Source organism: Lissotriton vulgaris, chromosome 6, assembly GCF_964263255.1.
Source record: "Lissotriton vulgaris chromosome 6, aLisVul1.2, whole genome shotgun sequence".
NCBI lineage: Eukaryota > Metazoa > Chordata > Amphibia > Caudata > Salamandridae > Lissotriton > Lissotriton vulgaris.
In genome coordinates, this window is record NC_141694.1 from 316,610,880 (window position 1) to 316,629,478 (window position 18,599).

At 42.7% G+C, this 18,599-nt stretch overlaps 1 protein-coding gene across 1 annotated transcript in view; it reads right to left on the bottom strand.

Annotated features, from left to right (window-relative positions):
- The window catches only part of ATP6V1C2 (ATPase H+ transporting V1 subunit C2), a 290,949-nt gene that overhangs the window by 17,548 nt on the left and 254,802 nt on the right, over positions 1-18,599 (bottom strand). The window contains exons 10-12 of the mRNA XM_086926336.1: positions 11,574-11,667; positions 11,345-11,442; positions 2,453-2,582 (exon numbers count right to left, since the gene is read on the bottom strand). Of these exons, the coding sequence (XP_086782462.1) occupies positions 2,453-2,582; positions 11,345-11,442; positions 11,574-11,667 (322 nt within the window). The remainder of the gene's footprint in view (positions 1-2,452; positions 2,583-11,344; positions 11,443-11,573; positions 11,668-18,599) is intronic.

An 18,599-nucleotide genomic window follows, 5' to 3' on the forward strand; every position in this document is an offset into this window, starting at 1 on the left:
CTATCATGTTTATGCACCATTGCTCATATATTTGGTAGCGCTGATGGATATATTTGGTAATGAATTCAAGGGGTGTCTTTGAAAGCACTTCTCCTCAAATGAATGTGCTACGACGTCCCATCCCATTAGTATCACTCACTCCTAGGAGCAGCATCCATCTCCTCACCTTGCCCAGATTATATGAGGCTAACCAACATTGCCATGCCCTGAACAGGTACCACCTGCCATAAGAATCCATATTATGTCCTTCACCTGCACACTCCTTCCCTCCTTCACTCTAGCCTCCTGGTGCTTGCATTTTCTAAAGTAAATTGTTTTTTCCAAATATAAGGCATCAGTTTCTAGACTTCATTGCCATTGATCGCTATTTTCAGCTGCCTGCTCTTTTCATCTCACTGAATAAGGGAAGTCCATTTCCTTTTTTCTTCCAATGTTTTTAATGAAAATGGTCTGTTTTCAGAAAGTGCGGGGCATATGTACAAAGTAGTGGCGGAGTGAGGCGTTAGCCGTCATGGCTTAACACCTCACTCTGCCACTTCCGAAATGCAGGGCTGCACCATATTTACAAGAATGTGGTGCAGCCTTGTGTTTCACTGTGCGCTGGCGCTACACTTAGCAGTGTAGGGCCAACTCAGGCACCCTTGCACCATGGTGCAAGGGTGTCTGCTTTGAGGGGAAGATTGTTCATGTGTAGGAAGGTGTCCCTTCCTGCACATAAACAATCTTTAAATGCAGTTTTGTCACTTCTATATGTGCTGCTTTATGCAAAAATGAAATAATTTTTTTTCCCTCATTACGCCAAGTTAAGACCAGGGGCCTCATTTATGAAAAGTGACGCATCGCTGCGTGAAAACTGCAGCTAAAGCGGCGATAAAGGGCTTGATAATATGACCTGGAGAATTCCAATAGAAGCCCATGTTCTGGTGTTAACATGGGCTTCTATTGGAATTCTCTACAATATATTATCAAGCCCATTATCGCCGTTTTAGTGACAATTTCCTGCCGCTAAAGCAGCAATAATTTTAATACCGTTCCTTGATGATATGCACCCTATTTCTTCCCAGATCTACCTGGCAATGCATTGATACCACACTAGTCCCAGTCATGTGCACTACAAACACCAATAACATAGCACTACATAAGGTAAAGTTTAGATCTACTAATTTGGGGCCTATTAGCAAGGAAGTGGCGGAGAGAGGCGTTAGCCTTCTTGGCTTAATGCCTCTCTCCGTCACTTCAGAAACGCGAGGCTGCACCATATTCTGAAGGATATGGTGCAGACTCATGTTTCCCCCTGCGGTGGGGCTACGTTTTACAACTTAGCGGCAGCGCAGGCACCTTTGCACCAGAGTGCAAGGGTGTCTGCGAGCAGGGAGGCTTGTTTATGTACAGGAAGGTGTCCCTTCCTGCACATAAACAAACCTAAGATGCCAGTTTGTAAATTACGTGTGTGCTGCTTTATGCAGCACACATGTAAGTTGCAAAATGGCATTTAAATAAAGGGACACCTTCCTGTACATAAACAAACCATGGCATTTTGCTTTTTCCATGTGTGCTGCACAAGGCAGCACACATGGAAAAAGCAAAAAAGAGGAGAAATAAAGCATAATTCTGGATTATCCTGGTCTTAAGTTTGGCGCTGCCACCTATTATCACCACCCTGGAAAATAGGTGGCAGCGTCGAATTCAATGGGTGGAACGCCCACCTCAACACCCACTGCACGCCCCTTTTACGCTAAATTTAGTGTGAAAGGAGCACTATTATCAAGGCAATGTTAAGCCACTTAAGTGGCTTAACGCTGCCTTGATAATAGGGTGCTGACCCTATTGCCACCACAACGTCACAAAAAGTGACCTTATGGTGGCTATAGGGGCTTGTTAATATGCCCCCTGAGTGTGAATAAAATGCCAAAAAGATCTCCTGCATCTTGGCACGGATATCCGAATGTCTGTTCTTTCCTTGCGGGAGTAGCACAGCAGCACCATTCCATAGGAGTGAAGGTAGCTCAATGTGCACTTTGGTTGCCTGTGACCGCAGCATTCGATGCAGACATTCACAAGACTCACTAGAGAAGTAATTCCACGTTTTAGTCTCACCAAGGGGCATATTACCAAGACAGGCGATAAAATTATCGCTGCTTTGGCAGCAGAAAATGTTGCAAAAAAAGGCGATAATGTGCTTGATATTATGCTCTATGGGATTCCAATTGAAGCCCATGTAAGATGTGAAGGACATCTTTAGCAGCAGTTTTCTGCTGTTAAAGCGGCGATAATTGTATCGCCTGTGTTGATAATATGCCCCCAAGTACTTTCCCAAAAAGAAAGTTGCAATCAAAAACAAAGATTTTACTGCAGCTCTGTCAATTGTACGTATCCGACGTCGCGCATTTCCCTTCCTCGTACCTGGAAATATAGCTTGATTTATCATTAACTAGAACAATGTGATACGTACATCTATCATCCCAGATGACGCCGCCTCGTCCAAATGTTTGAAGATGGCATTTAGAACATCTCTTAGGCGCTTTGTAGATTTCTTGTTTGCTTGCAAGAGCATTGCCTGGAAGTTCACTGGCAGCCCATACCTGAAATGAGTGAAATAGACAGGTTCATTGGGTTATTTCCAAAAATTAACGGTAGTAAAGCTGCCATTATTACCCCAAATTAATTTAGCATTTTATCTTCATTTTCACGTGTCGAGAGCACTTGGCCACATTATCCCAAGAGTAGAAAGTTGTGAGCAGTAACAATGCAGGTAGAAAATTGACAGTGAAGCTGCTGCAGGCCCAATATTTATTTTTGTACTGGGCCCTAAATATATTATTTTCATTTTCTTAGAGGGTCACAATTCAAAAGTGTTGGAACTGTATTCTACGATGGATCGTGCAAGGTCATGGAAATATTCTAAAGATTATGGGCCTCATTTATGAGAAATGATGCATTGCATTGCTGGAGTTGCGTCACTTTTGTGACACACTCCAGCAATGCGTCACTTTTGCGCTTACAGATACGTCAGAAATACTGACGTATCTGTAACTCCTTGCGACATGATGCGTCATACATTAAATATGAAGCATCAGGAATGTTGCAAGGAGTGCATACTGAGAAGTGACGCATCGCTGATGCGTCATTTCTCATAAATGAGACCCCATGAATTTTAATGAGGATCCCATGAGAGACAAGCTGTCATTTACGAGGAATGTTCTATGGGTTGGGGTTTGTCATCAGATCTTCCAGCTCTCTTTAAAAATGCTCTTATTTTTAGTATTGTGGACACCTTGCTCATTGAAATCTCTCCCAGACTATTCAGGACTCCACATTTGCAACCTTGAAAAACCAAGGGGCATATTACCAACAACTAGCGATAATTATCGCTATGTTGGCTTAGCGGCAATATTTTTATCACCGAGCTGCAGCGATTTTTACCGCTTAGGAACCTTGCTATTATCAAGGTTTATCTCCTAAGCGATAAAAATCGGCCGAAATGCATGAATATCGCTGAAAAGGCAGCGATATTTATGCATTACCGAGCTAATGCTCTTAGCCATGTTATCCACCTCCCATTGGATAACATGGCTAAGAACTGCTCAGGGGCAGGTGTTAGCTTTTGGAGATATTCGCGCTTAGCGCAAATATCTCCATAAGTTGGTAATAGGAGATAGCGATGTTAGCGACTGTGTACAGTCGCTAACATCTTGGCACGCCCACTTTGCATGTCATTAGTGATAAATATCACTGACATGCAAAGCGGGGCCCAAGATGGTCGCTATCTCCTACTAGCTGTTGCTAACTGGTGTTAGCGACAGCTAGGTAATAGGGAGATAATTTTATCTCCGCTTTCTTGGCTTTTAATGCCAAAAAAGCGTAGATATCTGGTAGATTTCACTGCGTGACTTCTATGACCCTTTCTTGCTTGGGAACACCCCCCTGCATACATTATACCTGGTGCAAGTATAATGTAGCGCAGGGGTTTACAAAGTGACGCATCTACCTAGATGCGTCACTTTGTAAATGTGGCGCAACAAGGCGCATTTTTTACACTGCTGGTGCGTCACAAAAAGTGACGCACCAGTGCTCATAAATGAGCCCCCAGTGGTGCAAAAGTGACGCAAGGGCTCATAAATGAGCCCCCATTAGCATACTGATGCCAGGTTGCACAATGCCCTGGGATAAATGCTATTTGGTATATAAAAGGAAAGTTGGGCATACTCCAATGTAAGTATCAAAGTAGTAACTTTGAGTAACTAATGAGTAAATCCATTAATAGTTTTATTCTTCCTCAGTGTATGAAGAGATGATACAGGTAGTGGCACGACATAACATGTAAGAGAAAGCAAAACAGGTGTTGCGTCTACACTGGACTTCATCAAGGCTGATTAGTTGGATTCACTTTTAATCCAAACAAACACGTAGCAGGTACCAAATGTTGCTCAATCCTAGGTTACTGCCTTTATATTAGGCAAGGTATTGTAAGTATACGAGGTTGCATAGCTTCAATGTAGAGGATCAGGAAGAAAATCACAATATGACTCCAGTAATGTATAGCTTTCAAACTTGTCATATTATGACTAAAGGGTAGAGATCCAGTTACGATTGCAGTATGGATACAGGAATGAAGTAAATCTTCAATTAAATCAACGTGGCGGGTGGCTACCATACAGCAGTTCCCCTTTTCTTGACAGCTTACTATGTCTTGAAGATTTTGTCCAAGATTTGCTTGATTCCTGCACCCTACGATCTCAACTCATCTCGACTCGCAACACCACAAGTTCCTAAACTATGTTACTGGAGCCACCTCTGAATTTTCTTCCTCGACTTTGTAGTAATGCATACTCTTATGCTTAATATATCTTGCACAATATAGGGGCAGTAACCTTAGTAACTTAATATCCCTCTAAATAAAAATTTGAAAATATAGTTGTGTAATTTAAAAGTGAAAATACCCACCAGACTGGCAGGATCTTAATAAATTATGAATGTACAGTGGTCTGCTGCTCCCCAGCTAGGTCTTTGCTGGATTTGTATATTAATACATACATATATGTATTGCTAAACATTTTTGTTCAAAAGCAGTTCTACTTACATTGTGCCAACACTTATAATTGTCATTGGAACCGATTGTTTTAAACCGTCCTTGACATACATGCAGGGATCAGGGGGTATATTAACAAGCGGCAGCGATAATTATCGCTGACCGCTGTTAGCATAAGGAAATCTATCACCGGCTATCGCTGGTGATAATCTCCTTGTTAGAGTTGTATTAACAATACTTAACACCATGGAGATAAAAATACCAGCGATAGAGGCGATTATCTCCAGTTTCAATGGAATATCGCTCGTTTTCGAGCGAAAATCCATTGAAAATGGCGATAACCTCGTTGACAGGGCCTGTGGTTTTAGCCACATTATCCACCCCCCATTACAGGTATGCCTAAATCAGGAATTTAGCAGACGTTAAATTCCTGAGTTAAGCCCCTGTTAGCGATATAAATCGCAACGCTGACACTGCCCAGGCCTGGTTGTTAATATCGCGAAGCCCCGTTAGCGATAGATTTCCCTGAAGTATTCCCAGACACGCCTACCATACCCCTACCTTACATCTCATTAGCAATGCGAGGCTAGGCGTTAAAAAACCTGGGGGCATATTATCGAGGGGGTTTATCTCCGCTTTTTTGGCTTTAAAAGCCAAGAAAGCGGAGATAAAATTATCACCCTATTACCTAGCTGCCGCTAACACCAGTTAGCGACAGCTAGTAGGAGATAGCAACCATCTTGGGCCCCACTTTGCATTTCAGTGATATTTATCACTAATGAGATGCAAAGTGGGCGTGCCAAGATGTTAGAGACTGAAAACAGTCGCTAACATCGCTATCTCCTATTACCAACTTTTGGAGATATTCGCGCTAAGCGGGAATATCTCCAAAAGCTAACACCTGCCCTGAGCAGTTCTTAGCCATGTTATCCAATGGGAGGTGGATAACATGGCTCAGAGCATTAGCTCGCTAATGCATGAATATCGCTGACTTTTCAGCGATATTCATGCTTTGCGGCGATTTTTACCACATTTGCGTTAAACCTTATTAACCCCTTCGCTGCTGGCCCGTTTCCGCTGCTGTGCGGTAAACAAAAGAACAGGGGCGGGCCATGACGAACCCCAGCCGTCATCAGCACACGAGCACCGTAGTGCATGACGGCTGGGGTTCGTCATCAGCATACAAGGGGTTAATACCAAGGTTTATTTGCGGTAAAAATCGCTGCAGCGCTGCGGTAAATTTTTGTCTCTAACCAAGCAATAGCGATAATTATCGCTATTGCTTGGTAATATGCCCCCTGGTCGCTAAAGCGGCGATAATGTATTTATCGCCGCCTTGTTAATATGCCCCCAGGTCACTTAAATTTTTTTTAGTAACTTTTCTTTCCTTATGCGATAAATAGAGCTATGCCTGTTTTTCCTTTCCTGCACGAGACGATACTCCGTCCTTAGGAAGAACACATGGTCTCTCCTCACACTTGGAGTATAATTTTGAATTGCGGTTACACAGAGCCGGGAAACACATATTTTGGTGTTATTGAGATCGCACTTGCAAGCATATCATTATTTGGGTTATAAGAAAAAGAACTGAAACTAATTTTAGCCCTGAAGAAGTCTGTGGTCTATTACCACCAAAGACGAAAAGCGTGTTGGCAACGGCTAGAGTTTTTTAAGAAGAATCACTGCAAAAATAAAAGAAGAGAAGAGACACACGACTTGTTAACTGTTTATTTACACTCCTTTATTTCTGTTAGCTCAGTATATACACTGTATTTATGTTTGTAAGGTATTGACTTGATCATGACTATTTGGTTGCAGATGGATGGCCTAGACCTTATCCTGTGAGCTTTCTGTACTATTCATATTAATTTCGCTATCACAATAACCCAGCGCAATTACCACCCAGCCATCTTTGCTTGTTCTTGCTGGTATCACAGATAATCACTAGATTAGAGGGTAAACAAAAGGATATGCTATATCCGAAAACACTTGCAACAGTCCTTGGTAGACAACTTACATTCCACTGTACAGAAAATGGCAAATTTCCTAATCGCTCCATACGCTACTGCTATGCTAAGTGTTGGGAGCACAAGAACGCCTTACGTTTTACAATTTTTTACTTGGGTGCAATTGGTATAAATATAACAATCTGTGGGCCATATTATCAAGAACGGCGTTAAAATTATCGCCGCTATACCGGCAGGAAAATGCCACTGAGTGCGCACGTGCGTACACACACTCAGACACAGACCCACAGAAACATACACACACCCCGCCCCACTACTAATGTTCAAGTTTTGAGTCTGGGGATTTAGGGGCATATTATAAAGGAACTGCGTTAAAATTATCGCCGCCTTTGCGGCAGGAAACTGCCGCTAAAGCGGCCATAATGGGCTTGATAATATGCCCTTGTGAGTTCCCATAGAAGCACAGGTTCTGGTGTGAACCTGGGCTACTATGGGAATTCACAGCCCATTATCGCCACTTTAGCAGCAGTTTCCTGCCGCTATAGCGGCGATAATTGTAACGCCATTCTTGATAATATGGCCCTGTATTCTTAATGTAATAACTGACTTATGTGGAGAAGCACTTTCCTTGAAACTGTTAGTTTTGTTTTGTAATTTCTGCTGATGGTGATTATGTTAGCAAACTATCAACAGAAGTACAACTTTAGTTTCAAGGAGGCATATTTTGGAAATCCCACTAATAGACCTTAAAAAAGGGTGAAACAACAAGCACTATGTTTAGTGATGTATGCTACACTCCACTGATCGTTTTCAGCCATTGTGCAGAAAAGAAGATAACGTTTTTAAAATGTTTTAATCTACTTATCTCAGTGTTTGAATAACAGTGTAGTGAAGACTTGGATGATCCTCCAGTTGTATCACTATTATTATCTATATCTAGAAGTTTTTGATTTGAATAAGAGACAACATACTACTCTCGTCTTGATAAAGGTGGTGCTCATCAAGTCACAACACCGAAACGTGTCGACACCTATTAGTTTGATTTAAATCCGAGGAACCACTAGGGTGCCATTATTTGACACTAATGGGACACAATGTTTTAGATTCTAATCAGATTAATAACTCTTGATGTTTTCGTACATGATGCACTTTTTTGTCTCTGATTAATAATATATTGTTTTATTGATTAAGTAGTTTGTGTATGTCTAGGAATATTTTTAACACAGTGATTTATTTATTTGTATCAATAAAATTGTACTAGAATTTTTGGGTTTTAATCTTGAATATGCACCAGGGGCATTCTGATCTTTTGACAATAGTATGAATGGAGTGTGTTGGAATTCCAGTTATTAACAATAGGTCTTCCCAAGGGTCTTTTCTTTTTGTGATTTACAAGCTAATTATTAAGCCCCAAAATTAGAAACTGTGTGGCATATTCACAAGAAGTGATGCAGCACGGCGTTAGCCTTGTTGGGCTAACGCCGGGCTCTGCCACTTCAGAAACACAGGGCTGCACAATATTTACAAGAATATGGTGCAGCCTTGCGTTTCACCCTGCGCTGGTGCTAATTGCAGCAGCCTAGTGCCAACACAGGCCCCCCAGCACCATTGTGTAAGGGAGCCTGCATTGCAGGGAAAGATTATTTATGTGCAGGAAGGTGTCCCTCCCTGCACATAAACAATCACCAATGGCGTTCTGTAACTTCTATGTATGCTGCAGAATGCAGCACACATAGAAGTTGCAACGCATAATTTAAAAAAAAAGATTTGCTTATGTGCAAGAAGGGACACCTTCCTGCATATAAACAATCACGGGTATTTTGCTGTTTCTATGTATGCTGCATAATGGAACACACATACAGCCTGATTCATGATCGGGCCGTTTTGCGAGGCTCAAATAGCGAATCATAAGGAATCGCTATTTGAGACTCGCAAAACGGTAATCATGTAGGAATCGCAATATTAATTGCGATTCCCACTGATTCCTTATTTGCGATTAGCTAATTGCTAATCGCAAATAAGGAATAACTCCCCATGCATTCCTATGGGCCAAAAGGCCCATAGGAATGCATGGGGAGTATTCCTTATTTGCGATTAGCAATTTGCTACTCGCAAATAAGATAGCGATTTAAAGGGTGCCAGGGGTGTCCAAAGGACACCCTGTAGCACCCCTTAAATGCAAATTGAAACAGGTGTTGCGCACACACATGTCCAAAGGACATGTGTGTGTGCAACATGCAACTTAGAAAAATGCTTTTAAAAGCATTTTTCTAAGTTTTTGCTATTTACCGAGAGGTCTGACCTCTCGGTAAATAGCGGCCCAAAATTGCATTTTCGCAATTTTCAAATGCTTCATGAATTGCATTTAAGGAATCTCAAATAGAGATTCCTTAAATGTAATTCCTCGCAATTTAGCGATTTAGCAATTACCGATTTTTGCATTTGGGATGCTGAATCCCAAATGCAAAAATCGCACTCGCAAAGGGCCGGATTCTCAGAATCCGGCCCTTTGCGAGCCGATTTAGCCTTCATGAATAAGGCTGATAGAAACAGCAAAAACGAGGAGAAATACAGCCTTTCTTCGGGTTTCGCTAGGGTAAGACCAGGTTTTTTTGGGTCTTACAGCCTGATTCATGATCGGGCCGTTTTGCGAGGCTCAAATAGCGAATCATAAGGAATCGCTATTTGAGACTCGCAAAACGGTAATCATGTAGGAATCGCAATATTAATTGCGATTCCCACTGATTCCTTATTTGCGATTAGCTAATTGCTAATCGCAAATAAGGAATAACTCCCCATGCATTCCTATGGGCCAAAAGGCCCATAGGAATGCATGGGGAGTATTCCTTATTTGCGATTAGCAATTTGCTACTCGCAAATAAGATAGCGATTTAAAGGGTGCCAGGGGTGTCCAAAGGACACCCTGTAGCACCCCTTAAATGCAAATTGAAACAGGTGTTGCGCACACACATGTCCAAAGGACATGTGTGTGTGCAACATGCAACTTAGAAAAATGCTTTTAAAAGCATTTTTCTAAGTTTTTGCTATTTACCGAGAGGTCTGACCTCTCGGTAAATAGCGGCCCAAAATTGCATTTTCGCAATTTTCAAATGCTTCATGAATTGCATTTAAGGAATCTCAAATAGAGATTCCTTAAATGTAATTCCTCGCAATTTAGCGATTTAGCAATTACCGATTTTTGCATTTGGGATGCTGAATCCCAAATGCAAAAATCGCACTCGCAAAGGGCCGGATTCTCAGAATCCGGCCCTTTGCGAGCCGATTTAGCCTTCATGAATAAGGCTGTTAATTTTGGCACTGCCTCATATTTACACTTGTAAATATGGGGCAGCGTCAAAATTAATGGGTGGTGTGGTGGAACGCCCACCGCAACACCCATTGCTCTCCCCTTTCATGCTAGGTATAGCGTGAAAGGGTGCCTTATTTACAAGGCAGCGTTAAGCCACGTTATGTGTAAATAAGGCAATGCCCATATCAACACCACAACTTCACTAAAAGTGACGGTCGGCTGGCATTAGGGGCATGTAAATATGCCCCTGTGTTTGCCATGATTTATGTAAAGTTACTATTTAATAAAAAAATGTAAACTTCAATTTGGGGACAAACTTCCTGTATTACTCCTTACTGACTTACACTGAGGGGCAGATTTACAAGCCCCTTGCGCCGACTTTAAGCTGCCATTGGGTCACTTCTATGATGAAACGGCGTCGCAAACAATGCGCCACAATGCGACATATTTACAACGTGATGCATCTAGGCAGATGCGTCATGTTGTAAAGCCCTGCGCTACATTATACCTGCATCAGGTATAATGTATGCAGGGTGGGCGCTCTGTTGCAAGGAAGCCATGTAACAGAGACACAGTGAAATCTACAAGATTTCACTAAGCCACTTTTACGACGCCACTGTGTCAAAACCTTGCAGCTGCTTGAAGAAAGCATAAGGAGTGATGCAGGATGTTAGGAATAGGCATTCCTAACCATTGCTGGAGTTGCGTCCTACTTGCGACACAAGTCCAGCAATGCGCTGCCCTTACGCCGACAAGATGTGTCACGCATCTGTCTATCCTTGCGCACATTTCGGCGCATTGTAAATGCGGCGCATCCATAGTGGCGCAAGGCTATTTTTCCGTCACGCAAGTTAACTGGCGCATCCCTGCTAAAATTCAGAGATGCGTCAGTTCTTGTAAATCTGCCCCTGAGTACCCAGCTAGCACACCACATCACTCAGCATCACAGTAAAATAGATCACTTCATAACTAACTCAACATAAATGTTGTAATTGCAGACATTTTATTAATAACGTATGCACAGACCTGTTCACTTACCTCAAAACAGATTCAACAAAAACCCGTAATGCTTTCATATGAATCCACGCAATGAATGCTTCACTGAAATTCACCTTTAACCAGCGCAATAATGGACCCTTGAAACAGAAATATTATGGGGTTAGAATATTTTTGTGAAAAAATTACAAAACGAAGGTGAGACAGACTGTGGCTAACCTCCTGGGAAGGAGGTCATAACTAGAGAACTTTCCACTTTGATCAGACTTACATATTGTTGCTTCTTATCAGCAGTTAATCGTGTTAGCTCTTCTTTTTCCGACTTCAATTCTTTCTCATCAAAATGAAATTCTCGGACTATAAACCTGAAAGTAAAAAACAGGTATAGGATTACGATTCTACATTTAGGGTTTGTATGACATAATAGTGAGAACAAGAATATTGTCATACCAGAAGACATTGTCAAAAATATTGTTTACATAATTTGGCCGAGATTTATTCAGGTTTTGCGTTGACCTTGTGCCACCCACGGGATGCAGAGTGACGCAAATCCTTGAATGCCATTTCTCAAGCCAAGCAAGGCCACTTTGCGTAGCCCTGCGTGGCTTGGTAAATCTGGGGTAACGCAAGGCAGCGGAGGTCTCTGCCTTGAGTTACTCTACGAGGTGGGGGGGGGGGGGCGTTATGAGGGTGGAGCATGAGTGTTACCATGCATCTAACCATGGATTCTGAAGCATTACTGACAGTGCTAAAACTGGGAATGCATCTGAATTGTACACCTTCCCACCAGAGGTGAAACAAGGAGAAATATCTTTATTTATCCTCGTTGTTTCTGCTTTCTAAGGGTTCTGCATTGCAGCACCCTTAGAAAGAGGATAATGCTTTGGCGCTAGGCTGCAGATTGTGTGCGAGTGCAGGCAGAGGACAGGAGTGCACCATATCCTAGTAGATATGGTGCATTTATGCCTCCTCTCTTTGATGCAGTGCCGCAAGTTGTCTTGCTGCGTTGCGCGAACATTTGTTGGATCTGGCCCTGTGAACTACCAAAATATTGAGTCAAGTACTTTGTGGAACAGAATATTGATGAACATAAGGTAAATATATATAACAATTCATATTTACACCATTATATATACTTTATTTATTAATATTAACATGCTAAATAATAATACAAGTTTTCATATTTAATGCAAATGTAATATACATATATATTCTTAAAAAATAAACAATTTAAAAAAAAGGAATATAAATATATATAAAACCAAAACATATATGCAACCGAATTTAATATTAAAATGAATATAAAATAGTTGTAATTAATAATAAATATAAATACAAATCAGAAGTCTAAAAATAATATTTAAGCAATTTAAAAAAATACATATAAGCAGTAACTTAATTACAATTAACATAACTATACTAATAAAAACAAATATCATTCTTAATTAAGTAGATACAATTTATATAAATAATAAATACATTGTGTTATCCGTAATATAAACATTAGACTAGCAAAAGTGTAGAACTTCAAAGGAGTCAGCCTGACTATTCCAATTTAGGCAAAAGTTGGGAAAGTAACGAGCTTTGAAAGGGGTAAATGTATTTTATTTATTTATACAGGGTTTGTAATGCGCATGGCTGCCTCAGCGACGCAGCGTCCCAGCGCAACCAGAGACCTGACAAGAGACAGGGAGATACAGCGAGCATCAAATATCAGATCAGATAGTGGGGAACAGCCAAGTTTTTAAGGACTTCCGAAATGTCAGAAGATTGGAGGTGGCTCGTAGGCTTACTGGAAGGGAATTACACAGTTTGGCTGCCAGAAGGCCAAACAAACGACCTCCTGCCCTTGCTTTCTTAACTCGAGGGACACAGACCAGACCCTGCTTAGCCGAACGCAGTGCGTGTCTGGGCAAATAGGGCTTCAGTAACCCTGATAACCCCATAGGGGCTTAAAGCCACAGAATTGTATGCGCAATGCATAATACCTTAAACTGAATGTGGGCTTTGATTGGCAGCCAGTGCAGCTTCAAAACCACCCGGGCCACTGAGTGAGATCTTGGGAGTGCTACCAGCATACGAGCTGCCGAGTTCTGGACCCTCTGCAGCCACTTGATGCTAGCATTATTGGCACCTAAATATAAGGCGTTGCCATAATCAAGCCTCGCAAGGATGGAAGCCTGCAAGATGGTTTGGCGTACCTTGGGAGGAAAGAAGCCAAGCAAGGGCCTCAGTCCTCTCAAAAGCCCAAAGCACACTGCGGCTACAGCTCTTGTCCGCTTATCGAAGGTTAATCCAGTATCGAACCAAACACCCAAGTTCTTTACCGTCTCCTTCGGTGACTGCGCGGGTTTCAGATGATCAGGCCACAATGGCTCTGACCAGAGCTCCTGGTCCTTCCCAAACAATAAAATCTCGGATTTGCTGGCATTTAGTTGAAGGCAATTAGCATTCATCCAGTCCGAGATAGTTGATAGATCATCCTTAAAATTCTCTAGATTGGTACGGCATTTTTTAGAGAAAGCGATCAACAGCTGTGTGTCGTCTCCATACGACACCAAGGACAGCCCCCTGCCTCTGGCCACTTCCGCCAAGGGTCCCACATACAGGTTGAATAAAAGTGGGCTCAGGATGGAACCTTGAGATACGCCCGGCCCAGGGCATGCAACTGGGAATGGAACGGCAGCACAGACACTTGGAACGACCACCCGGCCAAAAATGACCGAATCCACTCCAGGGCAACATCCCTAATGTCGATCCTCCAGAGACTTTGAAGAAGGATTTCATGTGACACCGTATCAAATGCAGCACTTAGGTCCAATAGGACCAAGGCCGCAGAGTTACCTACATCCAACCTGCTACGGATGGATTCCGTGACCGCAAGAAGAGTTGACTCGATGCTGTGGCGGGGGCGAAACCCATGTTGGGATGGGTCAAAGATGTTATGCTCATCGATATAATTAGACAAGATGGAATTTACATGTGCCTCCACCACTTTTGCCATAAAAGGGAGCTGAGATATAGGGCGAGAGTTGCCTGGGTCGTCCGGGTCAAGTGATGGCTTTTTTAGCAATGGAATTATTTTAGCATGCTTCCACGCCCTTGGGACGGAGGCTGATTTCAGTGAAAGGTTGATCAGTTCTAGAGCCACTGGGGAGATGAGAGGTTGGAGCTGGCGAAAATAACTTGCCGCCAGCGGGGCAGCTGGTGAGCCCGACTTGATTTTAGCACTTATGATCTCAAACTCCTCAGGCGACAACAATGGCAGGGATAACAAGCCATTATTCACCCCATTGTCTGACCCTGCTAGCACAGCGTTTTCAGTAGGGGTGTTGCCTGTAGAGAGGCCCAAGGTAAATCAACTCCACTTTTTCCACAAAGTGGAGAGCTAAAGCCTCGCAATGATGATTTGACACTACAGGAGAGACACTGGTCCGACCTGCACTCTTCATATTTTTAAGCAATTTAAAGATGGTTTTGGTAGGGTTGGAGCTTGTCAGGATTTTATCAGCAACAAACTCAGCCCGTGTTTTGCGGATAAGCTTGTGACAATCCTTGACTGCCCCTCGATATACAGCTTTGGCCGACGGCTCCTAAGAGCGACGCCAGGCACGTTCCAATTGCTTGCACCCCTTCTTTGCCTGCGTTAGTAGATCTGTGAACCCAGGATTAGATGGCCCACATCCCTTACCTCCCCGCTTTGCTGGAATGCAGCTATCCAGACCAGCTACCAGCCAGTCCTGAAAGCACGCATGCGCCTCCTCGATATCTGTGGGAAGCTGGGGTCTATGTTCCGCTAACTGCGCAGCAAGCACCTCCCGGTCTAGCTTATGCCATGGCCGTTTTGCCACCACAGCAGGACGAACCATGTCAGCTCTACTCTGCCATAGTAGAGAGAATGGAAATACTGAATTGTCAGTCCATGTCAGCGGGACCGGTGAGAGGGTTTTTGAGCATCCAAGATTGGAAAAGATGCGGTCAAGCAGATGCTCGGCCACATGAGTGCCCTCCGAGACCAGCTGCAGCAGCTGAAAAGCTTCTAGATCTGCTAAGAAGTTAGAGATCTTAGCCTTTTCTTCCAGCTCGAAGTGCTGGATTTACATTTACAGTTTCCTATTTGCATTTAAGCAGCAGATTGCTTATTTTGGGATTTGAATACTTCACAACATAAATTCCCAGAGATTTGTTGCATGTGTACTTTACAGGCCAAAAATTGATGTTTTAAAGGTATTGGATATGCTTTCCTTAGAGCTCCTAGACTGGGTGGGGAAACTGATTTTATAGTGGGTGATTTTAACTGCATAATGGATTATAGTATTGATTCAACCGATCGAAAACTACACCCCGTGTGACTAGGACTAGGGCTTCTATCCATGAGCTGATCTGGCTTCATAGGCTCTGTGATGTATGGTGGACTGTACACCCTGCTAATCCTGGGTATACTTTTTATTCATGCCTACATAAACACTACTCCAGGATCAATATGGTTTTCGCCGGGAGGCCCTTATTAATAAACATAGAAATAGAAGTATGCCCCAGGATCGTGTCAGACCACAACCCACTTTTATTTACACCTTGTCTTATAAATTGTTGAGCTATGTGATCTAAGGGGCTGATTTACAAGAAGGTGCCGCAGCGTGGCACCGCAAGCCCTTTTGGCTGGGCCATACTGCGGCACTTTCAGAGCACTGGAATGCAACATATTTGACATATTTATGACATATTTACAATGATATGTTGCATTCCTGTGCTCTCCCCTGCACTGGCGCACAAACAGCTGCCATGCGCCGGCGCAGCCACCTTTGCACCATGGTGCAAGGATGCCTGCATCATGGGGAGATTGTTTTTGTGCAGGAAGGGGCACTTTCCTGCACAAAAACAATCACTACAGGCATTTTCCTCTTTCAATGCGTGCTGTAGAATGCAGCACTCGTTGAAAGAGAAATCAAGCATTTGCAATGCAATAGGTCTCGCATTTGTGAGAGTTAGATCTGATGTTGTAAATGACAATGTTTTTTACCTACGGTAGGTGTTTTGGTATGGAGTGGATGTATGTGGTGTGGAGTCGAATCATGTGGGTTACATTGGAATCGTTAGCTGTGTGTGTTAGAATTGTGCGATGGTTTTGAGTGGATGTATGGTGTGGAATTATGTGGCATGGTGTGCAGTGAAAATATGTGGATAGTAAATATGTGCTATTGAGCGGACTGGTAATGTGCAGAGGGGGTTGTGTGATAATTATGCGGAATGGAATTTTGTGTTGTGGAGTGGTATGTTGTGTAGCTTATTTATGTGGTGGGCTCTTGAATTTTGTCGCATGATGTAGCATTTTGTGGTGTGGATTGGATGGATGTGGTGTGCTGTGTAATTGTTGTTGAGTTGAATTATGTGTTTTGCTGTCTAATGTGATGTGGAATGGAAACATGTAGAGTTGAATTGTGTGGTGTGGAAGTGTGTGGAATTGAGCGAAATTATGAAGACTGGAATTATGTGGCATGGTGTGGAGTGTCTTTGAGAAGGACTGGTTCACTCGCTCAGTGCAATGTGGAAGAGGTAAATACTTTTTTCACCTGATGTAAAAGACAGTGCTTTAACAGGGGGTGAATCTTCGACCTTCGGCTTAAGAGACATACTTTAACCAGAAGGCAACTAGTGATGCTTTTAGTGAGCCTTACCAAGACTGTTAGTTTGACCTCTGGAACAGAAGACCAGGATCAAGAAATGATGGAAGGCCCAGTGAACTATTCAATAAAACCATTGTTACGGCTGCAATAGAGTCCTTTTCACACAGTGATGTATTGACATCCTGGCTTGCAAGATGTACTGACATGGATACCCAGCTCCAAATCATTGATAATAGTAAGCACTGCAAAGCATTATGGAATTTAAGATTAGCTGCACCTTTGCAGATGTATTTGCTGTAACAAACATCCTTTATTAAAGGGCTTCCTGACCGATGATTCCCCTGCAAAAGTACTTATTTTAAGTAAATACAAGTAATATATTTTTTGGATCCAGCAGCGGAGCACTCTATAATCTTGTGACGCAATAGGATGATACATGACCAAGGACACACTAAATAGGACGGTAATGTAATCTGACTACATCTGGTTAGTACCATTTACACAAACCAGAAGAAACGTTTCAAAATGATATTCTACACAGCACGTAAGTCTGCTAATCTCTTGCAAACCCCTTGGTTTGTAAATGTGTGGCATGCTAGGCAGGAAGTCAGTGTGGCAGCAGGGTGCTACTTCAACTAGTTTCACATAAAACGAGTCCTATTGCATTGCAAATTGCTTGTTTAATTTGACAGGGAGAGTTCAGCACTTTTCAGAAATGCTGCAATACATTTAATTGGGGAGTACTGGCACCTCTCAGAAGCAAACAGGTACTCTAAATAGTAAGTCCCTGTACTTCTATAGTTCCCTTTAGAGCACTGTCCTAAAACATTACAAAAAGAGCCCTGTAGTAAAAGCACACACGATTACTTGCTACATACAATGTATATACCTAATAAACAATGTAAATTCTGGTGATTTAGTGTACTTTTGCGCCGTAAATTAGTGCGTTAATCATTACAATCCTAGCACGCAATATGAGGTGGAATGCTACACCGACCAGGCATGAATTAACACGAGCAAGAGAAAATTACTCCACCAAATATGAAATATTTTGCTACACAGCTGCCAAGCCGGGTCTATGCGTACCTTTGGCATGCAAAAGATTCCCTCATCTATTACAGTGCAGTCAATATGAGGTGGAATGATATACTAACCCAGCCACTAGCATAAGAAGAGAGAGGCAAATACCCCTGTGGGTGCAGACAAAGCCCAATCTCTGTAGGTGTTAAAGTTTAGTTACCAATTATAGACAGCTTTATCCTCAAACCAGTGCTAAATGCTAGTGAGGTGGAAAAGGCCCGGAAGGAGTTGCCAAGCCAGTGAGCCTCGCATAGGGTCGGCAAGCGCTAGCCAGGGCCCCTGCATCCTGCCGGAGGTGGAGATAATGTCGGTAAGAGAATTTGAGGAAGAGGAGGGTGCCATTGCCACAGATTCCAGAGGAAATGCAATGTTGGTCTTAGTCAGCGATTTAAACGGAAATATAGAAGCACTAGTACTCGCTATCAACAGGACCTGTTTGCTCTTGAGAAGTGCTGGTACTCTCCCATTAAATAAGCTGAGCCCCCACACAACCACCAACGCCCTGAGAGCGCCGCCACCTGGGATTGAAAAACAGCTGCAATTTGTAACACCACAAGTTATTTTCAATAAGATGATGGTCTTCATTTACCAAC